At 31.8% G+C, this 10,923-nt stretch overlaps 1 protein-coding gene across 1 annotated transcript; it reads right to left on the bottom strand.

Moving 5' to 3' along the window:
• Positions 1-2,608: 2,608 nt before the first annotated feature.
• LOC105617337 (leukocyte surface antigen CD53-like) lies at positions 2,609-5,054 on the bottom strand. Its single transcript, XM_012198899.1, has 6 exons — positions 4,854-5,054; positions 4,580-4,762; positions 4,261-4,431; positions 4,101-4,190; positions 2,787-2,906; positions 2,609-2,692 (listed from the first exon to the last, which is right to left on the bottom strand). Exons 1-6 carry the CDS (start codon positions 5,052-5,054, stop codon positions 2,609-2,611), a joined length of 849 nt encoding a protein of 282 aa, XP_012054289.1.
• Positions 5,055-10,923: the final 5,869 nt, after the last annotated feature.

Genomic DNA, 10,923 nt, shown 5'->3' with positions numbered 1-10,923 from the left:
AGAGAGAGAGAGAGAGAGAGAGAGAGAGAGAGAACGAGAGAGAAAAAGAGAAACAGAGAGAGAGAGAGATTTAGGGAAGCTTCGTAATGTATTTTTAACTCGAGCGAGTGTTTAGACTTATAACACCCAACAACGCAAAATCGTGAAAGACTTCCGAGAGATAGTCAAACGATGTGTGAAAAATTAGGTCATCTTTACGGCTTCTTTTACGGTGTCGTGTTGCCTGGGCAATTTTAAACCGCGGTCCAAGACGAGCTCCTCCTGTCGGAGGCACACGCGCTCGCACGTGCCAACGAGGCCGCAAAGGCGATCCTTTTTGTACATTTCAGGTCCTCGTTCGCACGCGCGAAACGACACGCGAAAACGGAACTCACTAAAATCGCGCCGTGAATATCTTATCCCCGCGCGTTGCTCATCATTGCGTTTCTCTGCAGACGGCCGCGCGAACGGGCTCGATCGTCGAGCCGCATTCCTCCCTCGCTTATCTAAGCATAATCGACACGATTCTATTTCGCTTTTTTTTAACTTCACCTTTAGAAAGCACTCATATGTGAAAATAGCGAAAATTTTTAAATCTATTAATTAATTAATTAATCTCGAAATTTGCTGTGACTGTATTTTTAAATCGATTTCTTAGAAACAATCGCTTTAAAATCATGTTTAAATTCAATAATAATATAATCCTCGATTGTATTGAATAATTCTATCCAGTTATTATAACTGTAATAATGAGACAGCTACCGTCTTTCAGCAGTAGTGATAATTTCGTGAGGATATATAATATTTGAGGGTGATTTCCGTTAATCTTCTGAGGGCTTCTGCTTTCTCTAGATAAGCGAAATAGGAGTGCTTCGACATTCGTGCACATCTAAACACTCATCGTTTCCCCTTGGCCAGCCAACCCTCTCACACTTGCTCCTCCCACTGCCCTTCACACTGCCCTTACACTCTTGATCTTTAACCGCATTATCTACTGTTGGATCCGTCAACAGTGCATTCAAGAAGAATCAACTATTTTTTAAATATCACGTGTCAAATTAATGCGGGCCAGGTAGCCGCGATATACATGTCGCACGAGCGGGGATCCCAAAAACTCGACTCGAGGCCCGACCCCGTCTTATGCGATTATAATATTAGAAAAAAAATTCATTCTCTAACTTCCGTGAAGTTTCATCTCTCGTTTTTGCGAACTCGTTCCAGATTCGTTCATCTCTCGCGACCGCCCGCGAGGGATCGTGACAACTCCACGTACTTCTCTAAATAAATAAATAAAAAGAAACGAAGTAGAACGCGCGAAGAAATAACGATTATGTGAAATAAATAAATATAAATATATATGAATATATTGAGAAGAAATATAAAGATATATATGTACACACGAGAGGAGCTAGAGTGGCCAATTATAGCAGTAACCGTCGATCCACGAATTTGCGGCGCGATTGGTTCTCGAGCGCGACTCCATGCCGAAAAAAGGGAAGGGAGGGAGAGGTAAAAGAAATTCCAGAAAACGTGAAATGGGAAGTTGAGGATGCAAGAGTGATAAATGTAGAGCGAAAACGAAGGAAGGGAAGAAAGAGAGCGTGAAAATGAGAGATACTGAAGATTAAGCGAGCGCGAAAAGCGAACGGAAGAGTCAGTCACGCTAAAGCTACTACGACCACTACCTTAGATAGATTAACGCTACTTTGCCGCTGATCTAATTGTTTACTGTCACGTGTTGCTGTAAACCTAAACCTAACGATACGATATTATATATATTTTATTTATATAACCTAATCAACTGTATTTATTGTAAATAGTCACGATGTTTGCTATGATATAATATATCTGTAATTGGATGGGAACCTGCCTGAAACTGCGCCCGAAGCTCTCTGTCCTCCCCGCCCCCATTTCCACGGTTATAGAATCCGTACACATCCCATACACGAGTACAGGATATATATATATATATATATATATCCTGTATATATATATATATATATATAAGCGTAACACATGGACACAGCACACACGCACATACGCTATACATAAACGCGGTGTCGACTGCCGCAGCCGTTTAGCGATAATTTAGACGAGAAGATTAATGGAGAGAAAAAGACAGATGCATCGCGCGCGTTAAATTATCACTACGTCAATATTTCGCATCGACAGGCAATCGATTTCACGTAAGACGCTCTATTTTATCATAGGAAAAGAAGAAAAAAAGGAAGACTCATCCCTCCCCGCCATTCGATTAAACATTCCTCTCTCTCCCTCTACCATTTGAACCTTTCCGTAAACGAGAACGTTACGATGGTCACGAGTAATTTTTATAAATGTATTTTTTCGCCTTCCCCTTCTCCCCCGCGTGTTGAAAACACATCCTGATTCGATGATCATCGTAGAAGCGCCGGAAGTGAATAATTTACGGACTTTTCCACTTGAACCACTGCTACACAGCAGACGGCGATCCAACCAGCATGTCCAATAAACTTACAATATTACTATCTTAAGTACAATATATTAAGTGTTTTCAGAAAATATATGATCTATATATGATAATAAAAAACGGGAAAACGTTTCACCGGACTTGTCATTCACTTCTAAATCACGTTCACCCTCGATATCTTCATAAATATATCGCTTCGTCCGTTATTAATTGACTTGTCTTCAGTCTTTTTCGTAAATCAAACGCTAAAAGCACGCTGATTAACTGAAATGTGAATAGTTTTTCTTTTTCTTTTTTATTAAATGAGAAGGCAAGCAAATATACCACGAAAGCAAGAAAATAATAAATTTTGATTTACCAAAAGTGGAAATATGACAAGCGTTGAAATAGAGGCAGTCTGAACATACGATTTTAATAGCATATAAGCTTCTTTTAAGCATCCAGATTTATAAGATACATTCTCTGTCATGTGCAGGCACTGAAAATTGCGCAAACAAATTAAGTATTTCATTATTAAAAAATAAATTAAAACAATTCTTTAACACTCGTATAATTTTCAAACAAATATTTTATGTTCGAATTTTATCAATTGCTACTTATTTCTAAATTGACTATGATGGTTGTATCTGTTTCAAATAAATTTGCTATTGATATTGGATATATAATAATAATATATTTGTTTAGTAATTAAATTGCTAATATGAATGAAATGAATTAATATAATCAGTAATGATCATAATTATATGATCATTGAATAAATACGATAGTTTATTGATTTGTCTAACTATTTTAACGCAAGTACATTGATTGTTTGGGAATTATATAGCTACTGATGAAATAGTTTATTTCAGGATGCAGTTGACCGGCTGAAAATTATGACAAACCGTCGTGACTTCTGAGAAACAGGAAAAAGAGAAAATCCCCGAGAAGAGTAAAAGGATCCGGATATTATTAGGCGCGACCGGATGTACGCTGCGCGTGAACGCAACTAACTCATTTCTCGGCATGAAAAAGAAAGTACGTGTTACTTGGCAGAAAATGGATCAAAACGTGACCGCAATCTTCTATGACTAAGACCGGACGTAGCTTTTAACTTTAGAAAGCTATTTTAATATATTTCCTATAATTTTTTATTTAATTAATTTTTATTTAATTAAATATAATTCCTAAAACAATTAAATGAGAAGAATAATCGACTATGATTTTAGATTTATTGCATCTATTGTATTTCAGGATTAAAATCTTTATTTAATTTAATCAGGAAAAAATTACTTTCAGTTACATATAAGTTACTTTTTAAATAATCTTATATGTGTTTGTTATAGAAATTGAGTACAAAAAATAATATAAAATTAGAGCAAATGATAAAATATAATATAAAAATATAATATAAAAAATAAAATATCTGAACTTATTGTATTCAACTTTAATAAAAAGTAACTTATAAATAACTTGTAAAATATAATAATTTTCATCGTGAATTTAACATTATCGAAAAATCAGAATATTATATTCAATAATGTATATAATATTCTGATTTTTCTTTCATATAATTAATTACATATATTATTTAAAGACTTATTATTTATTTTCAAGTTTTTAATTTTTATTTTTTATCTTTTCTAAGATTGATTTATTCTTTTAAAAGTTCTTTTTACTTCTTCAAATTTACCTGTTCAAGAGATACAGAACAGCAACTTTGTGGAATGCTTATTTGATGATCTAACCAGTCTTTGGATGATTTAATTCCACAGCATTTTAACTAAAACATTGGTAGTAAAATATGCAAAGAATATACAATTGAAAAATATAATGCTGTATAAAGTTCTTACATATCTATGAGTATTATCCCATGCTTTCATAGGCCAATCTAAAGATTGATAATTTTCCATAGAGTTGTTCATGTCATCTCGAATTTTTTTTGTAATCATGTCGAAAAACGGAAAACTCATTGTCAGACATATAAATACAGTACAGAGAGCGATCGATTGGCATATTAAGTACTAAAAGATAAAATACACGGCATTAGAAGACAGACTATTTTCAAATTGCCCATTTTATGCTTAATTTTCCAAGTAGGCTGATATAATATTTTAAATCAGAAATTGCGTTTTCAAAAGATTTCTTTTTTGCTTTATTAATTCAACTTACAAAAATCATAAAATGATTTTTTTTCTTTGTGATTCCTATAATTCCAGTAAAAGCTACAAGAGACACAAACACTCCTAGAATTAATATAATAGTCATGAAAAGCTGTTGGCTGAGCAGTCTAGATGTAAAGTTTGCATCAGTCAACATCCAGATAGCTATTGTTATCGCCGTTACACCTGTGAGCTTAAATAAACTTTGTTTAATTAAATCATTCTTATATCCAAACCTGTAAATTATATGTACTAAACTTCTCTATCCATTTACTAATACTCACAAGAACTATGCTGTTAAGCAATAAAAAAGAGAATTTGAGCCAGTTCTTCGACAGACATTTCGGCAGACAAAATAGTTCAGCCGTAGAAGTACTGATATTTTTGGAACTCTTTTCTGTCGAAATAGTTTCATCACTTTCAGTAACTAATTCGTCATCGTCTGTATCTGTTTCAATCTCGTTCTCATTTTCGTCACGCCCCATTACTCTCGGTTAAAATTTCAATTCATTAATTACGTATTCTAGTAAAATGCGTCATCCTACAGAGTTGACTTATTATATCCTTTAAATTTGACATTTCGAGTCTAAAATCATTTTATGACAACGTTAATGTCAATCGGTAAGTTGAGCATTTACTATAAACTTTTCTTTAAATAGGTTTGATGAAAATATTAAAAATCTAGAAAAACAAAAAAGGTAATTATACAGTTTAGAGGTCTCACTTCAAAAATCAATAAAATTAGGCTCATTCGACGTGTTTTTGCATGAAATGAAAGAATCTGGATTCAGAAAAAAGTGCCGCTTTGCTCTGCGAACCGAAATATTAAAGTTGACGATTATTGAGGTTAGGAAATCTGTCACAAAGATAAAATGAGGTCTATAATTGTACTATTTCACATGGGTTTTTGATGCGAAACTCTCATCTCCCTCCCCTTTTGAGGAAAACTCAATCAAAAGCGTTAAAACGTTTGTCAATTTTTTTTGAAAATATACGACATCACACATGTCTAGCTCATGTATTAGCTCGCATTAAGTCTATCCTTGAAAATAAAAAATGTTATATTTTTATATCAAAAAGATACCATATTTTCATTCCTTTTCTAAATATGAATTTACTTTTTGAGATATCTTCAAGACATCTAAAAGAAGTGTTCAAGATATCAAAAGAAATTTTTAAGACATTTAGAAAATATCTTTAAGACATCTTAAAGAGAGACATCTTTTATATCTAAAAACATCTTCCTTATATCTAAAGATATCTAAAAAACATTTTTTAGATAATTTAAAAATGTTTTTTAGAATTCTACGAGATGTCTTTAAGATATCTTTAAGATATCTCTAGATATCTGAAAGATATCTTAAACTGTTGTCTAAAATGTTTTAGGTCCCTAAAAGATATATATTATTGAAGATATATATTATTAGATATATATTATTGAAATTATAATTATGCTTCGGATAGAATGGGATTTGCAGAAAAGGATTGGAACATATCTGGAACCCTCTAAATATTAGGATATATCGAAATTTCCGTGTAACAAATACGACTTGAATAATCTGGAATTCCAAGTATACTTCAGGTATAACGAGATTTGCAGAAGGATTGCCATGGAACATATCGGGAACTACAAATATTGGGACATAACGTAATTTCCATTCAGCAAATTCGATTTGAATGATTTGGAATTCCAAATATGGTTCGAACAGAATGGAATTTGCAGACAAGAGTCAGTATGGAACATATCTGATGGAACATCCATATGTAATTTGGATATAACAGAATTTCCAATGCAAGAAACCACATTTGACCAGGTATGTTCAAATATACGGACATATTTGGAATTTTTAGCAGAGAATGTATTGCTAATATTGGCGAAATATTGAAGATCCAAATGAATGGCCAAGAAATTATGGATACGCGTAGTCGACATTTCGGACTTGTTCAATACTTTCATTCCTATATTTCGCACGATTTTGTGATATTTCAGATTGCAAATTCATTCAGTAACAGAATTTTTTTGCAAATTTATTTTAGGATTAATTTTATTGATACCAATTAGTGAAAAAGTTTTGTTATTTAAATTTGTATTGGCCGTCATATTTTTGGGCACGGTACCAGCTGAAAGATTTAAGTAAGAAAATCTTTCTTCCTAATTAATACGCATACTCATTATCTTATATTCTTTTAAAATATAGTAACTACATGGTTTGCTCATTTTTTCTTTCCATATTTGAATACTACAAAAAGTTCGTCTTTTAACATCATCTGTAAGATGTTTAATTTTTTTAATATTGAGTGATTGAACACTACTTTGTGTATATTTTCAAAATATACACAAAGTAAAATATTTGTAGTAGTTAAAATATTTGTACTTATTATTCATTACGTTGCTTTATTATCATCTCATTGTCATCGATATAAAAATAATTTTTACAATATTTTGTTGCTCTAATTCTATAGCCATTTTTTTAGGGTGTGGTCAACGCGATGTTGCAAACGTTTTGAAACGTTTTTTAATTGGTCAGTTTGTAAAATTCTTCTAATTGATCCATCAAATGCATTTGTAGCGAGATTTTGACCATAGCCTTATTTACGTAAAGAATAGCTGCTGTTACAAATAAATTATATAAAATAAAAAAATATTACTAGTTTTATACTTAAAAATAATACTAATATCAGAGAGAAACCTGAAAGAGAACATAACGACCGAAAACTTGTAATCGCAAAATGCTTGTGGCTACGTGTGATGCTGTACCCAATGTGACGCCGAACGTGTCTGGGCGCTGACGTGCTAATAGTGAAAAAAAAATTGGCGGGAAATCATTAAGTTCACAAAGAAATGTTACTCATTGTTTCTGACTCACAGGCCATAAGACGGTTTAATATAAACTCAAATAAATATTTGAAATGTATAGATCGAAAAAGTAGACACGTAATTACGACAGCTTTAGATATCGATCGCATTATTAGGTTAGAATATGAGAAACTCAAAAATCACAATACAAGCGTTTATCTGACAGCGCGAGTAATTACCTAACATGAACAGTAATCGATGCCGATTTCGCAATGAACATAAAGTGATGATTTACCGAGCACTAACTTAAAATCTATTGCCGAAGCGAAAGATCCGCAGAACGCCACATCAAAGAGAGAGGGAAAAGAAAATCGGAAAAAAGAACCGGACTTGAACCGCCGAAACTAATGCTTGCAACGCCACATACGGGAGTTATTTAGAGTTATCTAGGATGCGATTCCGTAAGGGACTCTGCACAATAAAAGGAATAGAGAACAGAGAATAAGAATTTCAACCTATCAGAAATGTATTATGGAATACACAGTTTTTGATAGATTGAAATTCTTGTTCTCCGTTTCCTGTTTCTTTTATTGTGCGGAGTCCCTTATGCCCAGGGGCAAGATTCTGTAAGGGGCTCCGCACAATAAAAAATAACAGGGAACAGAACAGAGAATAAGAATTTCAACCTATCAGAAACTATGTATTCCACAATACATGATTTCTAATAGGTTAAAATTTTTATTCTCTGTTCCTTTTATTGTGCGGAGCCCCTAATTTCTAAATACAGCCATTGCGGTTTTCCATCAGTAAATATCTAGTAATTTTTAGTGGAATTTACGAATGCGAATGAAAATAAATCTGAAATTTGACATCTTTATTCAAATAAGTTTATGGCTTTAATTTTCATACATTTTCACTGAATTTGCCGAATGTCGCGTACCAGTCACAACTGCACAAAATTTTATCCAGTTTATTTAAAAAAAGGAGTACATGGCTCAAAACAGGACAGTGTAAGTATTTATTCGAGATATATTTTAGATAAAAAATAAATAAAAATAAATAAAAAATAAAAATAAATAAATTATCCTTTATGGAAGAATATTATTGAACTCGTGAAAAATCGATTGGAAATAATTAGAAAACCGTTTAAGAGAGAATCTAATATTGTATACTATTTGTTCTAATAGTTTTTTCACTAATTCAATAATACATATTTTCTCACAAGAAGAAAACATAAAATAATTGTTTATTATATTTTATACTTTTATAGCAAGAAAACACGAAGTTCTCAGACAACAACTGCAATATACCAAAATGTTGGATTTTTTAAATTTAAATAAAGGTAATATTAAGATAAATATAATATAAGATAAATATAATAAATAAAGGTAATATTAAGATAAATATAATATAAAGGTAAAATACTTTTACTTAAATATAGGTTATCTATTTCCATTTTAAATGAAGGTTTTGCTGAAGGAAAATACAGTTCTTTACATGGAAAAGAAGAGACACAAAAAAAGTGGACAGAGCTAGCTGCAAAATTAAATTATGTTCAAGGGACGACAAAAACTGCCGAACAGTGGCAAGTGGTATGTGCGTAATATATTATATTTAGAAGCTCTTCAAATTATCTCCATATCATTCATTATTAGAATATCAAAATATCTTAAACATTGCAGTTTATTTTATCAAGGCAATAAGCAGCCTTAGTAATATCAGGCATCTCTTGATAAAATAAAATACAATTTTCTCAAAATATTAGTATTTTAATAATAAATTTGGACACGGAGATAATTCGCAAAATGCACATATGCTATTTGTCAGACTTGAAACTCAGTTGTAAACTGTATTTCAAGACATAAACATTCAGCGTTTCATCAGTGTATTTGAGCTAGAAATCATAGATAAGATTCATGCAAAAATATTAAGTACCAACATCCACTGATCATATATGGTCTTTCTTATATTGTTTTAATATATTACAGATTTTCATATAATGTTTCAAAAATAAAATGAAAAATAATTCTATATATTTAGGTTTGGAGAGACTTGAAAAGTCATACTTCTGTGAAAGTACGCGATTTGAGAAAGGCTAAGGATAATAGGAAACAAATTCAAACAACCTGCAGAATTGTCAGAAATAGAACTGCGGGTTATTGACTTAATCGGCTTGGATATTGAAGGGAGTAAGGATTGCGCTGAAAATATTCCAAATGAGGAGGTACACACATACACACGCACGCGCGCGCGCGCGCACACACATTTATATATATATTCAATTTATGCCGAAATTATAACATCTGATGTTATAATTATTATTGATATTAGATGCCGTGTAAAATATAGTACAAAATATAGTATTTCCCACGGACGTCCTAAAGACATTTAGAAGACATCCTTTGTCTCAAGAATGTCCTCAAGATTTCCCACAGATTAATTGTGCTATATAGAAACACTATTTTACGACAAAGTTACTATATCGATGTATAACAACTTCGTCTAAAATAGCGTTTACATAGCATTTAACGTCAGTTATAACATCGAATGTTATAACTTCTTATCGATATGAATTGAACCAATGTAAACCTAGTAAATGAAATATAATTGACTAATATAACATATGCTTTTTTCCATATTTATAGTCTTTACAAAATAAATCGTTTTGTGGAAATTCCACGATATTGGTAGATACCCCGCAACAAATGTTTGCAATATCCTTCCACAAGAAAACTTGCAAGAAGATCTGCTTCAAATACATACTTCAAACAAAAATGAAGGTAATCATTTTTATTATATTATAAATTAATATTGAAATAAAAAGTGAACATATTATATAAACACTTTATATAGTTATTTTTATTGTATTAATTTAAAAATAATTATTGATTATGTCCAATATTAAGAAATTTTATTTTAGACCGCATGTGAGAACATAATCAATATTAGAAATAAAGGCCTATAATGGTCAAAGCTGAATCTTTTAACGCTTAAAATAATTCAATTTTGAATTATTACATATACTGTATATGTACTTGCATATGTATCATATTTGTAGTGTTTCGAACTGTGCGCCAAATTATTTTTCTGGATATATAAACACAATTAAACTACTTTAGTAATCGTTTTAAATTAAATTGACAAGCAATTTTAATAATTTGGTGCTCAGGCATTATATTATAAGGATATTAATATGTTGAAAAATTATTAATAAATTTATTATATCCAAGTCAGAGCGAAAGACATAACTATGATTACATTTACATGGTCATCCTTAATCGGGTTTCATAATATTCATAGTTAGAAATTAACTAATCACGGTCATTCCATTCTTCAGAGGAATAGCTAGTTTTATAACTATGAGTTATTAAATCTGATTTTGTGTGTGTGTGTGTGTGTGTGTGTGTGTGTGTGTGTGTGTGTGTGTGTGTGTGTGTGCGCGTGTGTGTGTGTGTGTGTGCGTCGTGCGTCGTCGTGTGTGTGTGTGTGTGCGTCGGTGTGTGTGTTGTGTTGTGTGTGTCGTGTGTGTGTGTGTGTGTGTGTGTTAGTACTAAGTA

The sequence above is a fragment of the Atta cephalotes genome (genome assembly GCF_000143395.1).
Source record: "Atta cephalotes unplaced genomic scaffold scaffold00012, whole genome shotgun sequence".
Classification (NCBI taxonomy): domain Eukaryota; kingdom Metazoa; phylum Arthropoda; class Insecta; order Hymenoptera; family Formicidae; genus Atta; species Atta cephalotes.
This window is presented reverse-complemented; position numbering and strand designations above follow the sequence as displayed.

Bases quoted from the DNA above. Each gene is read 5' to 3' on its own strand.
- LOC105617337 (XM_012198899.1), bottom strand. From the start codon at position 5,054: ATGGGGCGTGACGAAAATGAGAACGAGATTGAAACAGATACAGACGAT. The intron at 4,191-4,260 runs GTAAGAACTTTA...CCAATGTTTTAG, and splicing joins GGGATAATACTCATAGATAT to TTAAAATGCTGTGGAATTAA. The intron at 2,693-2,786 runs GTAAATCAAAAT...TTCACATTTCAG, and splicing joins TTGTCATATTTCCACTTTTG to TTAATCAGCGTGCTTTTAGC.